The 20,221-nt window shown below is 38.1% G+C and overlaps 2 protein-coding genes across 3 annotated transcripts in view; one reads left to right on the top strand and one right to left on the bottom strand.

The window, feature by feature from the left end:
* ANKRD27 (ankyrin repeat domain 27) overlaps nt 1–13,858 on the top strand; it is a 58,521-nt gene extending 44,663 nt beyond the window's left edge. For both annotated transcript variants that reach the window (XM_082320936.1, XM_082320937.1), the window contains exons 22-29: nt 2,204–2,326; nt 4,104–4,301; nt 5,480–5,599; nt 6,204–6,365; nt 7,270–7,378; nt 8,762–8,843; nt 9,411–9,483; nt 11,307–13,858. In XM_082320936.1, the coding sequence (XP_082177062.1) occupies nt 2,204–2,326; nt 4,104–4,301; nt 5,480–5,599; nt 6,204–6,365; nt 7,270–7,378; nt 8,762–8,843; nt 9,411–9,483; nt 11,307–11,582 (1,143 nt within the window). In that variant the 3' untranslated portion in view covers nt 11,583–13,858. The remainder of the gene's footprint in view (nt 1–2,203; nt 2,327–4,103; nt 4,302–5,479; nt 5,600–6,203; nt 6,366–7,269; nt 7,379–8,761; nt 8,844–9,410; nt 9,484–11,306) is intronic.
* Nucleotides 13,859–15,204: 1,346 nt separating this feature from the next.
* On the bottom strand, nt 15,205–20,028 carry PDCD5 (programmed cell death 5). The gene is made up of 6 exons (XM_082320821.1): nt 19,937–20,028; nt 18,711–18,751; nt 17,456–17,517; nt 16,907–16,998; nt 16,598–16,669; nt 15,205–16,205 (listed from the first exon to the last, which is right to left on the bottom strand). Exons 1-6 carry the CDS (start codon nt 20,000–20,002, stop codon nt 16,158–16,160), a joined length of 381 nt encoding a protein of 126 aa, XP_082176947.1. The 5' UTR covers nt 20,003–20,028; the 3' UTR covers nt 15,205–16,157.
* Between the last annotated feature and the right edge of the window lie 193 nt (nt 20,029–20,221).

The following is a 20,221-nucleotide window of genomic DNA, read 5'->3' as shown; positions in this document are numbered from 1 at the left end:
GGCTAGACGTGGTGCTTGAGGACATGGTTTAGGGGTGGACTTGGCAGTGCTAGGTTAACGGTTGGACTCGATGATCTTAAGGGTCTTTTCCAACCTTAATGATTCTATGATTCTATGATAAGGCTGTACATTTCTTAATTGTTTAGTAGTTCACAGAACAAAATCATGAACCCATGTGAGAATGCAGGGTTTCTCTGCTGGATACATGTTCTGAAAAGTTTGTTTAGGTAATATGTACCAGGAGCTACAGATGCTAATGAAGCATCACACAGTTATAATAAAATAGGTAATCTGCGTCAGAAAATACATACCATGTTAATCCTGATTCTCTCATGTTTTATTCCAGTTAGAGGATAGAAACAAATTAATTTATCAATTGATAGAGGAAAGAACTGTTCAGTTGTTAAGTAAACATCATTATCCTAGTTTACAGTGGAACTTAATCTTAGTGATTATTTCCAGGTCAGCCTTTAAGTCATTTCAAGAAGCAGCAATACATATAATGGTGATACTTACCATCTTCCTGGCAAGTAGTAAACATGAATGTATTACAATTAACTTTTCACAGACTTTGTGAAAATGTAAACTGCATCATGAAAATATTTAAGGAAAAATAAATATAGTGCTATAATTTGCTGGAAAATTAGTATCTAGCACTGCTTAGCAGAGAGCAGCAATGAAAAGCATATAGAAATCTAATCTATGCATTCAGATGACAGAATCACCTTATTTTTTGTGCCTTTACTTTCCACATTATTCAAGTTCATGTAGAACTGTTGATTATAAAGAGAATTGTCCAATTGGATGGCAAAGGTTACAGCTTGCATATCTATTAAAAAAACAGTTATTTAAAAACTCTTATCTTGTTCTGACAGCCTGAGGTCTGTCTCCATAGGAACAGAAGCAGCAGTAGGGTCATTAGTGCTGTTGTGGATTTCCGCTGTGACAGTCAATTGAGCTTTGCAAGAGGAGGCATTAAAAAAAAGTGCTGTGAAACTGGAAGATTTTTAACAAAAATATTATGCTGTGATTGTTCAGAAAGCCAGAAAACAACCTTTGTCATCATCATAACACCTGCAAACTTCAAAAGCAAGTATGCTTTAGATTGGAGATAATGATGTTAATCAATGACAGTTATTTCAATTAGCTGACTCAATGGCAACTAATTCTACATTTTGAAAATAAAATTTAGCTCACTTTGGTAAATTTGCTGTGTCTGGGAAGTCCCAGAAGATCTGCAGGAGCTCTGAGAGGTCTAGCCTCCACACACTAGCGCCCTGATCTTCTTTCTCTCTTGGTTTTTGAGTGCCGTGATGTAAGCCCTTTTCATGCACCTAGAAGAAGGTGACTGTTAATGCATTATCCTTTGCATTATGAGACCAATTTAATTCCCACTTCTGTCTTGAGTTTCTGAAAGACTTGCCTCATTGAGCATAATACAAACTCAGAATGATACACTAGATAGATGTCAGGCTTAACATTGCCAGATGGTGTAATAATGGAGACTTAATACAGTCACTGCTAATTCAAAGATGTCTTTAGTTTACAGTGGATTAATGAATTTCAAGGTAAAAATGTATTTCTTAAACAGCTTTTTTTTTTGTATAAAATTTAATGTAAAATTAACATGCAGTAAGCATCACTGTTTGCAAATTGCACGAGTGCTCTGAGTCCTGAGACTATCTTCACTGAAGGGCCTCTCTTCCTCAAAAATGAGGCATTGTACATTGAAGAAAAAGTGACACTTTAAAGCTCCTGGGAAGTGACAGACCTAAGAAAAGTCAGTGCCCCTGCAAAGTTTCGGTTATCAGTTAAATGTCATCATCCTTGTCACTTCTTAGGTTCATTTTTATGAAAAGGTGAAAACAAAATTCACATTGGTATGAGTTGGCACAAATCATCTGAGCTAAAAGGATTTGGAGGGTTTGAGAATAGGTGAACACTGAAGTCTTGATTAGGCAGCAGGAAGTCATTTGTAATTTACTTCACTGCTGTACTTGGTGAACTTCCTAGCTGCTTTGTCAACAAGAACATTTGATTTTTTAATTTGGCCTGTGGGCAGCTGATGCCAGGGGGTAGCTGTATAGTCTTCCTGAGGTATTCACAAGTGTATGTTTGTGAAATCTTACTTGTCTACATATGCAAATTTATTAGGACATGGAACCTTTGGACTCTGTAAAGGAGGACTTGCTTTTTGTGCCAGGTACGTTATCTCTTGGAATGGGTGGAAGATGACTTGGAAGATGAGGACGACACAGTCAGTACATCAAAACCAGAATTCTGCCATCCATTATGCCAGTGCTCAAAATGTGGACCAGCACAAAAGGTTGGAATACTCATTCTGTAAAAAGAATAATTTATATTCTTGTAACGTAACTTTTAGCTCTAGGGAAGTAGCATTCATGCTGGCCAACACCTCTGTATCTGTGTCTAAAAAGCAATTAAATACATACAGATCTTAACGGAGTTCATCTGATGTCATGAAATTGTTCTCTCTTTAATTGAACTGTAGAAAATTTTGGATACAGGAACAGTGTTCAAAGACTTGCTCACTACCTAGTGGAGTGAAAAAGCTTTGCAGTTGGCTTTTAGAATGTGTGCACTGCTGTGATTAAGGTTTGGACAACTTTGAATAAATGGGAAAAATCTTTTTCTAAGCCTCAGTTTCTCCTGGCTCTCTTTTATAGTTTACATTGCTAACTGTCAGAGTATCTACTTATCTCTTAGTAATCAGTTTAGCAAGGAATACCTGCTAATCCTATAATCAATGTAATGCTGATAAAGTCTTTTTTTAATTGCATGATATCTTTCATACAAGCTATATCTAAAACCTCTTCAGAGATTAAATATAATCATGAAGACTTCCTTTCCCCTCATTTATCACGGACTGTAGAGGAGAATCAGGCTTTACAATACGTCTTTTTTTTATTTATTTATTTATTATTTAAATAAGGAATGATCCCAGCTTCTTGGAAATAGAAAACAATTACTTGCCTTTCAGGAAGAAAATGCATTACTATGTCTGACGGTATACATAACTGGATAAGTCATTGCAAAATAAACCAAAGTATAAATTTTCAGTGTATTGGCTATTTTGAGGTAACAGTATCCATATCACTTAATTGAGAAAATGTGAGATGGCTTAACTTAACTTCTAAATTTCTCACTGCTACCTTATATTTATTTTGTGGAGGCTAAGAGTATGCTAGTTGTCCTTAAATGCTTCACATTCACACTGTGCTTTATTCTCTGTTAATGTGTGTCCATGTATCTGAGTACAGAGATCATGTGCTAAAGATTCCAGAGCCTGAGACCATAAACTTCGTTTTATTGATAACAGGGGAAGGAATGGCATTTGCTGTGGAATTTACTTGCCTACTGAACGAAAAGTAGAAGGAACTTGTTAACTAATCTTAACCACTGTATTAGGTAGGCACACATTTCAAAGCACACTGTGGATAGGCAGAATGAAAGATTGTCTACCACTGTAAATGTTAGGCACCTACACAGTTTGCGAGAGGAGTAAAAAAGATGGTTCTGTACTGCTCTGTGAGCTGGCTTCCAGGTAGTTTCCTTATCTTCACTCCCCGTGGGAGTCTGTTCTCTGGGCCAGTGTTACGTACACATGAATAAAATTAATGTTAGTTTTTATCCTTATTACCTCGAGCTTCATGTAGTAGTGAAATAGGTGTGTAGTGTCTGTCTCCAAGAGCATAAATGTCTGTATAAATGAAAGTAGCTGATAATATTAACACTTACTCTCCATATGTATGAGCATCCCAATAAGTTTTACTTCCATCTCAACCTGTGCTGCTTTAGCCTCTTTTTAATATCATGAATACTTTGCCTGGAATTTCACTATATGAAGTTATCCTGTTGGAAGAAAAGAGAGAAAAATAAAACTCATTGTTCTGTTGAAAAATACTACCAAGCTGCTCTGGTTTACTCTTTTCCTCAAGGTCTTAAATTAGGCTCTGTAACGGAAGTTCTTGTAATGTCCGTCTACCTGTTTTGTATATACTTAGCAGGTATTTGGCTGCTTTTTGGTCCACGGAAAGTAGCATGATTAGTTATATAGTTTTGTTGTGTATTTTCCTCAACAGAAATTTGCAAGGATCTCTGCTAATGGACTTGGAGTAAACGTTTCAAACCAAGATGGTTTTACACCATTGCATATGGCTGCACTGCATGGACACTCTGAACTTGTCTCTCTCCTCTTGAAACATGGAGCCAGTATCAGTGCCAAGAATGCAAAACATGCAGTTCCTCTTCACCTCGCCTGCCAGAAAGGTCACTTCCAGGTAACTGAGCCTCTTCATAAATGCAAGGTATTTAACACTTAACCACCAACAAAAAGCTGTTTTGTGAAATTATCAACAAGACTAAAGCAGTAACAGTGAAAAATAGTTTGGTGATTCTGTTTTTCCTTTGTGTCTAAAATCGCCAGATGGAAAGGGGATCTTTCAACTGAAACGGTTTCCGTAGGCACCTTTTCTTTCTAAATGACCTAAAATAATGGTTTAATGAAAGTGCTATGAATAGCTGCTGTCATACATCAAACACTTTAAAAATACCTTGTGCAGCTGAATCTTTCTATGTATTTTCTCTCTCTCCCTTCTGTTCAAGGAGGTTATGTGTACATCTGTTGATGCAATGGACTTGGTATCTCCAATAGCCACAGTATTAAATATTTACTTTATCTTCAACTCATTTAAGTAGATTATGAGCCAAGTGGAGCTCCGAGGGTAGCAAAAAACCTCATCCCTGACTTGAAGTCAGGGAAGCATAAGCACTGAAGGAGAAGCATGAGCTAGTGAGGGGAAGATATTAATACAAGAGGGAAAGTAAATGAGAGGGGAAAAATTATGATCATGAAAAAGCAGGTGCAGACAGGCAAATGGGAATATGCAGAAAAGTGGAAAACTAGGGTTTTAAGAATAAGGAGCTGAGGACTGCAAGAGGAAAAATAATTGAGAGAATTGTGAAGATGTTGCGGAGACAAAGCACTAAGGAAGCAATAAGAAAACGAGAATACAACTCAAACTTGTAGGTTAATGAAGGTTAGTTCATGGGGTATTTACAACATAAAGAACTCCTTCCAAATGTTCTGATGAGTTTGGAAATGGGGAAGGGATACTGTTCCTGTGGTGGTTTGGTTTTGATGTTTCATTAAGTTATTGATTATGTATGTTTTTCACATACCTCGAGTTTTATTTTCTGGCCTTCATTTCAGTTGCTTAAGGTTTTTTTTAAGTGTGTGGTAAAATATGAAAATTAGTATGATAGGAGGAGATGCTTGTGGTTATCGTCTGTTTGGCAAAGATGAGACTTGTTTTCTCCATCCTTTTTTCTTCCATTTCCTTTTTCATTCTAGATTTCAAACTTTTTTTTTAAAAAAAAAAAAAGGAGGGAGGGCTTTCACTGCATGATTATGGTTAGCTGGTATTGTAAATTAAAGAGTTGTTACTTCTTTCAATAGGTGGTAAAGTGTCTGATGGATTACAGTGCTAAACAAAATAAAAAGGATATATATGGAAATACTCCTTTAATTTATGCATGCTTGAATGGTCAGTATGAGACTACTGCCTTGTTGTTACAGGTAAGATCACTGAAAACAGAATGTCTAGAATAGCGTTTCTTACATGATATCTGTGCTTATCCAGTAGTCGGGATCAGTATTTTTAGTTACGCATTTCTCTGTCAAAACTACTTGGGGAAAAAATAAGACTTTGTTATCTCACTCCTTTCAATCTCTTCCCTTCATGGTTTTTTATTAGATAAATATTACTTTACTGTTGTACAGCTAGCTGTTTTTATGGAACTTTTTTTATGGCAGGTGTTAGGTTTTCTTGCTTATGATTCTATTGCATAGGGGTTTTTGCCAGTTTTGTTTTTTGTTTTTTTTTTTTTTTTTTTAAATATCTCTTAAACTTGGAATATGTGGTAGATACATGCAAAAATGAAATGAGCTGATCCATTATATTGTGGCTATGAGAGAGAAGGAAATAATATGATCAGGTGGCTTATTGTTGAACTGGTGATTGCTAGCGTAAGGTTTCTGTGTTCGTATACAGCTACACGGCTTCTGTTGCAGTTTTCATTCATACATTCAAAATAAAGGGAGAGAAAAACAGAATAGTAATGTGCTATCTCCATTTCCTGCTACTCTGTCTTTATAACTTGAATTTTATCTTGCTGTCCAGCATGGAGCTTCCGTTAACCTTTCAAATGCCAAAGGAAATACAGCACTGCACGAGGCCGTGATAGGAAAGAACGAAGCCCTGGTAGACTTGCTACTTCAGAATGGCGCAATGACGCACATAAGGAACGAAAGGAACTGTACCCCTGCAGACTGTGCTGAGCCGGTGAGTGCAGAAAGCTCATTACTAAGGTTAGATTTTCCTAAAGTTCCATATGCATCATGTAGGAAAGAAAACAAATATAACTGTTTGTCACGATGATATTTGCCAAGAATTCTGTATTTAACAATTATGTGTGATACAAAGACTAAGATGCCTGTTTATTGTACAACATACAATATGATACTTGTGGTATATGAAACCTGTTGTGTTCCTAAAATAAGTTATCCTAGACAAAAAGGATGAATCTAGAAAGAGTGAAAGCACATACGTGAATGAAAATGACATTAAAATCTATGCTAGTAATGGCAGAGAGAGACAGAGAAATGTTACATGTAGGAAAATGAACAGCTTTCACTAATCAGTTGCACTGCTAGCAATCTTCCTTGTTCCACCCAGCATCTTTTGCCCTTCATGCCTTATGATACCTTTTATCTTGTCATCGATAATTCTGACCTTCCCCTTTATTAATACCAATAACATAATATGTAATATTAAGTTATAAAGAATTATTTCACTCTTTAAATGATTTGATGCATAGTCACTATCTTTATGTGCTTAAATAGCCTCTGAGATGTAGCATAATGACCACAAAATTCTGTACTGAATCAATTTTAGTATGTGTATTACCATTTAAACTGAAATTAGCTTAACCATAAATAATACAGTTTAATAGGTCAAGACTACGAAATCGTCACTCTAGTATGGTGCAATTTGTGGAACACTGATTTTGTCCCTACTCAAAATGATACAATTTAAAGTTTGTATTTATAATGAGGTATTTTTGTGTGCATTACATTCATTTTGGCAGCAGTTAATTAACACACTCTGCATAGACTAGAATCCTAAATTGTACTGATGTTTTTCTTTTTCTTTAATAATGGTGAAAATGGAAACTTTTAAAATTAAGAATTCAAATATCATTAAGTTGCTGGAAACAGCACCAAGCTATGTACCTACATCAGCAGAGAGAGAAAAGGAGTGTGAGCAGCATGCTACTATCAAGATAAGAAAAAAAGGTACATGTCATATTTCCACTGGTATGAATAAACAGGGATTTAGGATTCATGTGCAACTACAACAAATATTTTATATAATTGATTTACCTATAACTAAAGAATAGACAACTATTTTGTGTATTTATTACAGGTAACACCTAAAATACTCTAACTAAATGCAGCAGACTTTGTGTTATATTCATGACATCGCTGCAAACGCAGTTTTCACTTTTTTGGTGCGTGGGAGGGAATTTTACATAAAAACATTTAAAGTTAAAAACCATGCCACATTTGAGATTATATAATTAACCATGTAATAATTGTCCATTTCAGTGCAAAGTAAACCAGATTAATTTAAATCACCTCTAGTTGTCATTTACATTGCCCTAAAACAGGTTAAGGACCCTTCCATTAGTTACTGTCTCTCTCATTATGGGACAGAAATAAGAGCTACAAAGGTAACTGTCTAAACCATTAAGCACGGTTTGCAAAATAATGTCTTCCAGTAAATGGCAGCATATAGCACAGTCTAAGCAAATACGTTGAGACACACGGTGCAGTTTGACAAGACAGCTGAGCTGATGTAATGGCTTATTGCCACTTAAAAGAGGTGATGTTATTGGACACCTCACCTCTTCCCTCTCGCCCTCAGCTTCTGGTCTTGCGTATCCACTACTTTCCTTATGCTGGCTCAGAAGTTTTTGAGATGGATTTTCAAGCTGATGCAGTTTACTAACCTGGGGCAAAGGGTGTAACAAGTTTGGTGGTGAGCTAGACGACTCAGCCTAGTAAAGGACCTGCTGCCACCAGAACTGTGGAAAGAAGAGAGCGAGGCTGCATGAGCAGGAATTAGGGAAGATGAGGAGCAGGAGTGCCCGTTTCCACATCCATGAGTTTTAGTTAGGCTTTTCCAAATAACTCTTGCTTGCTTCCCTAGGAAAGACTGTGAATGTTTCCTTCATACAAAACCAAAATTAATCACAGTATGCTGATACCAAAAATTGATGCAGTCCTTTCAAATATTGTGAGAATAGTTCTAAAAGAACAATAGAAGACATGAGTAGGTAATATTAATGAAGAGGTGGTGTAGCATCTGTGTATTAATTAATTCAGGTTTATAAAAATTGGAACTAAGGGCCTCAAAGTCCAGAATTACATGGTCTCTTCAGTAGCTTGGCCAGTCATGCTAATCTGATGAAGAATGCTTACTCCTGCGACTTAAAACGCCTTAAGATTTTCAAAGATTAATTGCGACTCTGATTCAAGTTATTACTATTATAGTTTTACTGTAGAATTTTAAATCTACTGTCAATAGATACCACTTTTCATTCAGAACTGTGTTTTTTTTAATTCTTAAGTGTGACTCAGTTGTAATTTCAGCTGCCTGTTCTTTTAAACCCCCAGTGAATTCTAAGCCACGTGAGAAAGCCGATGATCCCATAAGCAGACAACTTCAACTGGTCCAGTCTATTAACAGATTTAACAAGTAAGCACAGAAGCTTCCTCAGAAGTACGTTTATTGTTTCCCATAAGCGAACAAGAAATACAACTGTTAAAGCCCAAAAGTGGGTCAAGCATCGTTACACATCACATGTGACTAATTTGACAGTCGATGTCAGTCCTCCGAGGCATGCACGTTCATATCACCAGACAGACGTTCTGGGCATGACAGACGCGTCGGTGGTGAACGGCAGCGATGTGCTGTGCGGCAGGAGGGAAAAGCTGGCTGGCGAAGGAGCGCTTGCAAACGTATTGAAAATTGGTTTTGCACTGATACTTGGTGTACCATAAATTAAGAATTTCAGAGCCAGACTGCTTTAAAAATATTATCTTAGAGCTTCACTCAATGGTTGGTTTTTGCCTATGATCTTTTTAAACAATAATGTATATTCTGTGATAAAATACAGGAAATACTAGTCGGCTCTCATTTTGAGAAGAGGTCGGATAGTAGCCTTTCTATGTTGAGATAGTGCCACCTTGTGGATTTTCTGTGATTGGACTTTTGTGGAAAGACAGACGTAGTTAAATTTAATTTCTTTAAAATATTTTTTAGAGCAAAACACTTACGGAGAACAATAACAAGAGATAAAAGTGTCCCTAATTTTGACTATCAGTTACTGCATCAGGTAAGTGGAAATATTTGCTTGAATTATTTGTATAATACAGCAAATCTGTTTGTTTTGTCTGCTATTGATGTAGATACATATAACAGGAAAGCTTTTTTACTAGTGGTGGTCGGTGAATCCCAAAAGTTCTGACCTGCTTGCTAAATTGCTAATGTTTTATCATTGTTCATACTTCAATGGTGCTTCTATAACACCTCTTAAACATCTTATTCTTACTTTTAAACCTCTTAAGCCTCTTATTGCAGGCTTCATCTCTGTGTTGTTTTCTGTGTCATGTCTAGCAAAATCTAGGTTATACCAAGGCTTGAAAAACTCCTACAGCTTATCAGAGCTGTAGCCAAGCAGAGATGCTATTTACAAGAGAGAAATTTTTCAGTAGGTTAAAATTGGGGGTTGCATGATAGGTCTGCTTGTAGGAGGAGATTGTTTGCAAGGGTGATAGCAAACTGCATGTTGCGTTGTCAGCTGTGACACAAATATATGTAATCAATTCATCTGTGGCTGGGGGTACCATGGCACCCTACGCCAGTCTGACTGTTGGATGCTGCCCTCCACCCAGAGCACGTGCTCCCTTGTCCTCCTTTACACTGGCTTTGACTCTCGTTGGACCTTCTGCTGAGCCATTTCAGCATACTAAATCAAGAGAAAAACTAACCTATTCAAAAGAAAACAATTTTCTACTAGGTTAGTGCAATAGCTGCCCATTATTAGATTGACATAGCCTTGGAAACGCCACTCATCTCCGTCTAGAAAATGAAATACTGTTCTATTTCATAGAGCCTTTATGAGAGTAAACATTTGCAAAGAGCCTTGAGAATACCAAATTAATGCATAAATAATGAAAATAATGTAATATTTTGTTAATTCTTTCTAGTATTAATGATAATATCCCACTATTTAATTAAACGTGGGATTTAGACTTTATAATTGTGGATTGCTGAAGGCTGTATGTCATGCAAGTACAGCAGGTATCAAAAAACTAATATGTTACCATGATATATAGCACTTGAACCATTTGCGACTGTCATGGCTTTGTGAATTTACAGGTTATACAGCTTTAAATTGTTAGTGGGTTTAAACATGTATAATCTCCATCTGAAGCATTTTCAAAATTGTTGTCATTATTTTAGTAAAAGAGTATCATAATTAATGTCTGCCTTTAGTTATCTTAGAAAATCTGTCATTAGCATGCTTGGATTCTCTTTTTTCTCTTAGTTATTTTAATATTTGCAGAGTGGCCAGTAATCAAGGAGAGCCACCCACTCTGAAAAGGAAAAATCAGGAGCAGATATGGAAATGGAAGATAAGAATAGTTGGAATGACCAAAAAGAGTCTTTAAGGGGGGCGGGGAGGGTGGGTGTCTCTTCCCTGACAGGTACGATCCAGAAGCAGGGAGTTTTTGCCTTTGCCTTCAGCAGTGCCTGGTTGAGCCTGTCTGTATTACTACTTACACGTTTCTTAATGGTGAAAGAAATGGCTGTTACCTTGAGGCTTGCATTACAAAAGGTGTTTAGAGGAGTTAGGATGATACTGGGATAGTGCAGTGAAAAGTTTTGGAATGCTTTCATTATCTTTTCAGTTCTGGTACTGATGTATGTGTAGCCTGGGGCAGGGTGGCCTCTTCTTGTTTTCTCACATGTAGACCAAATATAATCATTGTCCTACAAAGTATAGTATTTTTAATCCTTGGCTGTGTTCTCAGTATAAAGAATACCATTAAATTAATGTGATAATTACATTCAAGAAACACTATATTCATTTTACTTCCTTGTAATGAACAAAGTAGGCAATGCTTTTAACATACCATTTTTCTATCCTCGCAGTTAGCTATTAAAAACTTTGATAAAACCAAGTTAAAATCTGTTGAAACGCTGGACCAGAGCAAAGTTAAGATTATTGACTCAGGATGCAGTGGCGAGTTTGTGAAACACGATGACATGATCGAAGTTCCTCACCGGAGTAAATTAATGCACCGAAGACACACTGTTAATGTGCCACTTTCAGTAGCGAATGTCAGCGATAATAGCTTATCCAGCCCTAGAAATTCAAGTATTTCACAATCAAGAGACTGCTGTGATGACTTGCTTTCAAAACATTGACAAGGAAGTGCGAATTTGATGTCAAAAGCTGAGGAACTAGGTGGTGTTAATTTCAAAACCCCTTCGCTGTATATCAAAGAATTCAGTGACGCTTGCAAGCCTGCCTTCAGAACAGAATACGAGGATGACTCTTCAGCAGAAACAGAATGTTCCTAGCACTTTCGAAGACTGAATCCTCTGTGTATGTTGGAGGGAACTACGCAGCCAGATCATTACTGATCTCAACAAACGGGGACGTACCAAGATGTAGACAGCAAATTTACTTTCCTATTCTACTTAGCACTTATTAAAAAATTATGTGTAACAGTAAACCAAACCAAACCCGGTATTGTATTTTTCAGCCACCCACTTTGTTTTTAAAAGTCTTTGAATAATTTTTGCGTTTTCAGTTTTTATCACTACATTGGATAAGTATATATAAATATAAATATATATATATTTATATATATATAAAGATATATTGGATAACAAGGTATTTATTGCCAGAGGTAATTGAAATGTGTCTATTTTTATTGTAATGCTACAAACCATTATAGTATATATTTCTGTATATTTTAGTAGCTGGAAAAAACAATAGTCCATAACACCTGCGATGCCACATTAGAAATTTATACATGCTATTAATGTGAAGGGATGGAATCCTTGCTGATTTCTTTGCAACGCTCCCGTTTTGGAGCTGAAAGGTCAAGTTGTTATACAGGAGCCGAGATACTGGGAAAACGTAGAGAGCCCTCGACAAAGCTAAACTTCAGACTCGCTGTTCACAGCCTAATAAAAAAATATGCAGAAGCAAGCATGTATAAGGACACACAAAATTGATTTAAGTTGCTTTTTGGGTTTTTTTCCCCCCTTGCTCTGAAGTGATTCATGCAAAAATGCACAAATATTTATGATTCTGAACCTGGGTGACATCTGCAGACAAAACTGCGGCTTAGGACCCTGCTCTGGACTCCTCTTTAAAAAGGCAAAATTCCAATTATGACAGGTACTTCTCACATCAGTAAGCATTTGTTGGAATAGGCCAAATATTATCCCATTCCTAGAGGTGATCACTGAAGAATTGAAAGCTGGCAAGTGACTGTGAGATGGCTGCTTAGATTTGGACTTAATTTTCTACCGTTTTGGTTATGATAGCAGAATGTGTAAATAGCACAAGCCAGGTTTCTAAGTGCAGTATTTTTTATTCTTTGCTCATCACACCCAGCTTGCATTTTATTTCATAAACTATTTGGATGAATAATTCTATTTCTTTTAACTGTGGTATGAGTAAACTGCCTGGCAAAGTACAAAGCTGGAAGACATACTGGTGATTTTTTCAAATAACTTTTTAATCTAAGAGGTAAAATGTGCAATAAGTGCACATATGGACATTTGGAGATAGGGTCATGTGTTTATTTTTCTAATAATTTATGAGTTAATCTGATTTTCTAATGTGCCTTGGATTTGTGCCAAATGATGGAAAGAAAAAAACTAGTAAAATAACTCTCGAAAATGCTGTTTTCTTTGTGTGCGTTTCTCGAAGCATTGAGTCTTTCACACAGATTTCCTTGCTTTTGTTTTTGTAGGCATTTGAAGACTTTACCTTGTGTCTATGTGTAAATTGAGGGATCTGTTGGCATTTACTCTCAATATGACCTTCTTTTCTCCTACATTCATGGATTACTACTATTAGGTTGTGTGGTTTTGGATTTAAGGCATAGAGGTGAACAATATCGAATTGTTAGTGAAACTGAACGTTTTCACGTAACTTCCTTCTCTAGCTCTACATTCACATAAAAAAAAAAAAAAAGTAGGATGGATGTTCAGCTATTACAAGGCAAAAGACCAAGAGGAAAGAGATATGAACAAGTTTTTTTCTTCTTGTGACTATAAAGATGACCTAGAGTAAGTCACTTGTCCTTACCTGTAGCAAAAATAACCTAGATATTACTTCCAAAGTTTAAGATACAAGTAAACTTCCGTAGATCTGATTTCCAAACTACATAGTGAGAATTTTGCTTGTGGTTTAATTACACTATGCATTTAACTAAATGATTCTTGTCTTAAGACTTCTTGACAATATCAATGAGAAAAATCAGTTTATTAGGTCTTTAATACTGGTGATACTATGCTACAGAGTATAAGTACAGAATATACTGCTGTAACTACTGAAGATGAGTTAGCACAATGACACTAAGTTCAGTATCAAGTCTTTTTTCTCAGTCCTTAATAGTAAGTATAGTGTGGTTGAATAGCTTTGGAAACAGGTTTTAAGATAGCTTATTAAACAGCTTTGAAAAGGGTTAGAGATAAGTATCAGAGGATGTGAACTCTGAATTTAGTTACTTGCTTTTTTTTCTATTAAAAACAAATTTTGAATACAACAGGTTATGGAAAACAACTTGTTCAATACTGTTATATCTTAAGCATTAAGTATTTTGTTGTATTCTGTGCAAGCAATGAAACAGCTGCGACACTCCCAAGTTTCAGCCTTGATATGAATGGTTATATAGTTATTGGTTAATTTTACTCTTAAAATTTAAGAATTGGCCAAGTGTTGAAGTAGCGTTTGCCTTTGAAAAACTGTCCCCCCAAATGAAATATAAAATTTGCAAGGAAAAAAACCATAGTAGCTTACTAAGGCAACTTAATGCAGACTTGGTTGCATATTACCTACTGTATTTTTTAACAAAAATCTGTATTTTAAGACATCTAACAGGAGAATGTATTTTTTTTCTTTAGAGTTTTATAGGAAATGTACAAATTTATTAGAATTAACCTGAGTTTTCTTTTCTATTACAGTATCAGAACTGTTGTCCTTGTGAACCTGAGGCTACTTAAGTGACCGAGCCACGCTTCAGTTTTATTCAGTGCTCAGTCTAGGATAAAGCTTATTTCCAGGCATTTTGGATGTATAGCTCATGTTTAAAAAAAGCACTTAAATGCCAAACAGTTCCACTATAATCTACATGATGGAAAGATAATGACTAACAAATCATTTAGGTAAATGAAATAGTTTGCAAGTTTCCTTTGACATGCTTAACCAAGCTTGCAATTAAAAAAATACCTGGATACTCAAAGATACGATGATCAAAGGGTAAACTGTAATAGGATTTGAAGGGAGTGGCCCTGGAAGCTTCCCCCAGCGATCTGTAGTGCAAATAGACTGAAGTCAACTTCATGACACTTACGATTTGTCTGCAAAGCATGTTATCGTACAGTCCAGTTTAATCTCCAAAAGGTTGTAAGTTAAAATAAATCCAAGGCATTACTTCATTTTGACAACTGAGATTCTGGAACAGCCGTTTCAGAAGAACGGCAAGGCAAGGAAGCTTATGTTGTTATAAGTGGAATTGGATAAACTTAGGAATGGGAATGTGAAGCGTGGATGCTTAGGATGTATCTGTAGCCCTAATGGGAAAACTGTGAAACCATCTATCACCACACCTTGGCTTGAAACTCTTCAAGCTGTTTAAAAAGAGTCATTAGCCTGAAGAAATTTAGCACACACCCACGATATTACTGAAGTTAAGGAATCCTAATTACAAACATAGACAAGCGAAATGTCCAGTCTAGTCCAAATGAAACAAAAATAACAACTGTTTAACTACATTCACACAAGATGAAAAACACCCACTGGTGGTCACTTTAAACAATTTTATTCTGTTCCAAAAAACACTGCAGTTGGGATCATACATCTTCCTGTTAAATTATGTCAGAAAAGGGTTTTGTGGTGGTAGAGTGTTTATCAGCACATTACAGTATTTATCCTATGTATTTCCATAACCATATTTTTGAATAAATGTACAGCACAAGTTCAGTTTTACTTTATGCATGCAGGAGTTGCAGAAAGTTTAGGAAAACGGTCTTTTTTTCAAGGTAAGAAACACTCCAGCCATTTGATAAAAATGGAGGTAGTTTTAAGAATATACGCTACCAAGTGTCTGAACAGTGCTGTATTACACAGTTAACTTGCTTTTTTCGAGATAGCTTGATTATTTCATAGGGGAACAGTTCAGTTGTATGCTGGTTACAATTCCTTTACACAAACTGCCTGATACGAAGTCCTCTGATCCAAACACTACTTGGATACGTTCACCTTATTTTATGAATTCCCAGTAAGGACTTGAGAGCCAGTGAGGTGCTGGACAGGCTTCCTTCAGGGGCTCAGGAAATCTCGTTTCTTACACTTCTGTGATTTGGAGCCTGGAGGTAAGTCCTTAAACTCCTAAATTAGGAGGGGCTGTTCCCAGCTTTACACTCAGCTCCTCCTCATGTTACGGTATCTCCAATAGCAGCAAGTTAAGTGTGTGCAGTTGCTGAAAGCATAGCTTACACACTGAGTAGGGGGCAACAAAATATTCATGCTAATGAAGCAGTGGGGAACCCCACACTGCTCAGGCCTCTTATACTACAAAAATTTAAGTTACAAAATCCCCTTCTCAGATTTATTTTACAAGACAAGTTCATTTGTTGGCCTTTTTATAAAAAAAAAAAGTAAAGAAGCGTAAACATTTTCAGATCTTGCATTCTGCCTGATAACAGTATCTTGCCTTTTTCCAGGCCTTTTGTTTGGCAGACAGTCTTACAGTAGTATTAATAATCATCCTCTTCATCAGAATCCAATACTTTCCTTCTGTTGAACTAAAATGAAATATATGAAGTGAAAACAGAAGGGTCACAGTAAATCCAACATAGAGCAAGCTTTTCAAACTCAATGCATTTGACAATGAATACATTACATGGGAGCCAAACATTCACCCCATCACAACCCACGCCCCCCGCCTGGCGTGATGGTACAGGATGGACGTGGGGCAGTCTGTCCCACAACAGAACGCTCCTATCCCAGCGCCAATATCTGCAAATTATACCATTGATAAGGACAGCTATGATTTAGTCCCAATACTTAACAGTGGAGGTAAGAGAGGTGGTAAATACAAAGTTAAGTTCTACCCTGAACTGAAATGGTCCGATACATGCAATTTTCTGCTCTATTTTATAACAAATTAAAATTCTATTTAGGAAATGAAGCTTACCTTTACTGTTGTTTTCTTTTCTGTTTGCTGACTCACTTTTTCAAGTATTTCTATCAAACCTTGTTCTGATACCTAGGAAAGCAACAGAAAAGCCATATAAACACATTCCGAGAGATTCTTAGTATCAAACAACTGAATCACACTTTCCCTTCTTATAAAAGGTGTTTGATGGAATCATATAATAGTATTTAGAAGCTCTCAATTGCCTTTTACAGTTATTTAATTTACAGATATTAAAAACATCCTTTTTTTAGAGTGAATTAGGTTTGAAAATGAATATATGCAAGGAATTAGAAAAACATAACTCACCTTCCCAGCTAGCTGTCCAAATCTTGCCATCTGTATAAGATAATTCTCTACTGCTTTTGCTTTGTCTGGTTTCACAAGTGCTAAATTGCTTACTGCAACAAAAACAGACTCTGTTCATTGTGTTTTAAAACATACTCGAGTACCTTCACTAGTAAGTACAAAGTGACAAATGTCCCTATGAAACAATTTTCTTCATGCCAGGGTCAGGAAATAAATTGAAAAAGGCATTTTCATTTATGTAAAATAAAAATAGAAGATAGTTATATTTCTTACTTTAAAATATTTGTTCCTAATTAGATTAACTAATTTCGACTCTCACTACAATTCCTACTATTAATTAAAAAAAAAAATTGATTAACATCATTCAGATGTCAGTTAACCCCTCCCCTCCAATCACTGATATCACACACTGAAAAGCTGTAATAGTTTTATCTTCCCATCAACAACATTTTTCTAGTCTGGCCTCTATCCAAGTACATATATGCTTGATTTGAGCAGCAGCGGAGTGCACTAGGTGAGAATTTTTTTATTAGTTACTTGGATACTTACATCTTGCACGAGCTGCTTGATCAAGAACTTGAGCTAAAATAGTATTTCTTATCTCTGCTTCCCTGTAATGAAAAATTAACCACGCATTAAAAGTGGGATTTCAAATACCTAAAACAACATGCACAAAATGGCAAACTACAGAAGACTTGCGATTCATGTAAGTGACTTCCTGAGGTCCCTTCAAACCTCATATTTACATGATTTCTTTTACAGCATTTTCTGTCACAAGTAGCTCTGTGTACGTTGATAAAGTTACATAGCTGACAACATCTTCCAGGAAATGGAGTTTACTACTTACACCTTATTACTGTTTATTATTACATCTTAAAGACAAAAGCCGTGCTACCCACTGTAAAGATTCTGCTTTCAGTTCCATATGGAATTTCACCAAAGGCAGTGTATGGTAGAGCAGGAATAAGGAATAGTCCATGCAATTGCAAGACAGAACCAAACCTCCTTACTTAGAATTTTTCAATAAGTCTTCATATACTCACAATATTTGACTAAGTATTTCTAAAACTGGCATTTTAGTTTATGCATTTCAGTTAATACAAACTTTGACTGTGTGCAAAATCTAGCTCTTTAAACACTTATTTTCAGTTTTCTACTTAGAGCAAATACTAAATGCTGTTTCCGCACTAAGCTCTGACGTGAATAGTTCTGTTTCCTATTTTTAACTGCATTAGATGTCCCAGAAAAATCAAATCAACTAGGAAAGCATGTTCCCATTGCACTAACAGAGCCAAACCCAAACTTGTCACTCAGACAAAACTCCAGTTTGGGAAGAGTTCTGCCAGCCTTCAAGATTTTCTAATGACTAATTCTCACCAACCATGAAAAGCGAAGGTTTCTGAGTTCCAGAAGCAGATGACAATGGGAATGATGATGCTTCCCAAAACATCTTACTATATCACTAAGGGTCATGAGGTTACTGCACTCAGCTGAGTCCCAAAGTGAAAATGGGCTGCTACTGCTGTTTTCCTCCATGCCCTCCCACCCCAGCCAGGGTTCAGACCACCTGACGGCTCTGTTGTAGATCATCCAGTATAGTCGTGGCCTGGGAGCCACACTTGGATCAATCACATTTTAGCTATCCTTGGATTAGATCTTCGACATTTCAGCTTCTTGTTGGTGGTTCTTCCAACAACAAAAATAATTTAGCTGAGTATTCCAAAATATTAAATACTCAAAAAAGGAAGTAAAAAGTTCAAAACTATTAGATTTAAGACTGTAAGTCAATAGTTCTCATTTATACCTCTGTTTTGCTTCCTGTTGCGATGGATCACCAGAAGGATCCTAAAGAATGAGATCAGAATAAATATGATCATCCAAACACATTCCACATAGGACAGTAAGTTTAAATATTCTAGCAGAGTCAATGTAAGCTAAACCTGCCTGCTAAACCCGCCTGACCATGGACGAGATCCTGAAAATAAGAATCTGCTGCCCTAGCAAATAAATATGCCATACTATGCTTTCCTCACAAAGCAGTAATGCGAACTAGTGTGATGACTAGTGCTACTGGATCTATCCACAAACTGCTGTAGGTTTGGACATGAAAAGGCCTTCCCGTTAGGTCTAAGATAATAAACTTTCCTGAAGTCCAGAAAACCGATAAAAGCATTTCAAACCCATTAAAGCAAGTTAAGGACAAATGAAATTGAATTCAACATTTTGTATTTATCAATACAGAAGAAACCAGAATCCTAGCATGGTATTTTGGGACTAATACAGGCAGCTGAGATGACTACTCAGAAGCAAATGTGCTTTATGTTGGATCTGCACCTCAAACGTTATAGGTAACATCTCAAAGTGTGAAAGCAGAATGGGAAACCATACAGAGAAGAAATGAGGCTGATTGATTGTAGGTATGGCAGATCCCTTCACAGGAAGAGCGGCACAGACTGATACACTTCAGCTCTGAAAACAGAGACGACTGAAACGACCGATGATGGGAATCCATAAAATTGTGAGCGGCACGGAAAACGGCCGGGGGAGGGAAAGGTGGTGTGCTGAACCTTCCAAGGCAGCAGTCGGGGCACCCGAGGCAGGCGGTAGGAGGCAGGCCCAAAGCGCCCCGAAGGCGATGACTGCTCACGCAGCAGCAGAGGCGGCGGCCCCGGGGGCCCGGCCGGTCCCCGCCCCCCCACCCCCCGCCGGCCGCCAGTCACCGAGGCCGCAGTCAGCGACGTTTCCAGCCAAAGCAGCGGGCGCGGCCGGGCCGCTTCCCGCTCCCCCCCGGCCCCCAGCCGAAGCCTTTACGCGCCCCGAGGCCTCAAGGCGCGCCCCCTCCTCTCCCCCGTTCCCTCTGCTGCCGTCCTGAGAGGCGGCCGCCACACGCCTGCGGGGGAGGCTCGGGCGGAGGGAGAGGCCCTGCCGCACCCGGCGAGCGCCCGCCTGCCCCCGGCCCGGCGGCGGGGAGCGGGGCGGGGAGCGGGGCCGCGGCGGGGCGGCGGCGGGGCGGGCGCCCCCGCGCCTTACCCCGTGCTTGGCCTGCAGCTCGGCCAGCCGCTGCTGCCGCAGCGCCTCCAGCTCCTCGTCCGCCATGGCTGAGGGGCGGCCGCGCAGCCGCTGCGCCTGCGCCGTCGCGCCAGGCGCTACCAATCCACCGCCGAAGGCGCTGCCGAGCGGGGGAGCGCGGGGGCGGGGCTTCCCGCAGGGCGGTGGTTCTGGGCGTGGCCTCGCCTCACGCCGCCGCCGCTCGCTGTGGAGGCGGCCGCCGCCTGCCCAGCCCGGCCCGGGCCGAGGGGAAACGGCGGTGGTTGT

Source organism: Platalea leucorodia (genome assembly GCF_965183815.1).
Source record: "Platalea leucorodia genome assembly, chromosome: 8".
Lineage (NCBI taxonomy): Eukaryota > Metazoa > Chordata > Aves > Pelecaniformes > Threskiornithidae > Platalea > Platalea leucorodia.
The sequence above is the reverse complement of the archived record's forward strand: the minus strand, read 5'-3'. Positions and strand labels throughout refer to the sequence as shown.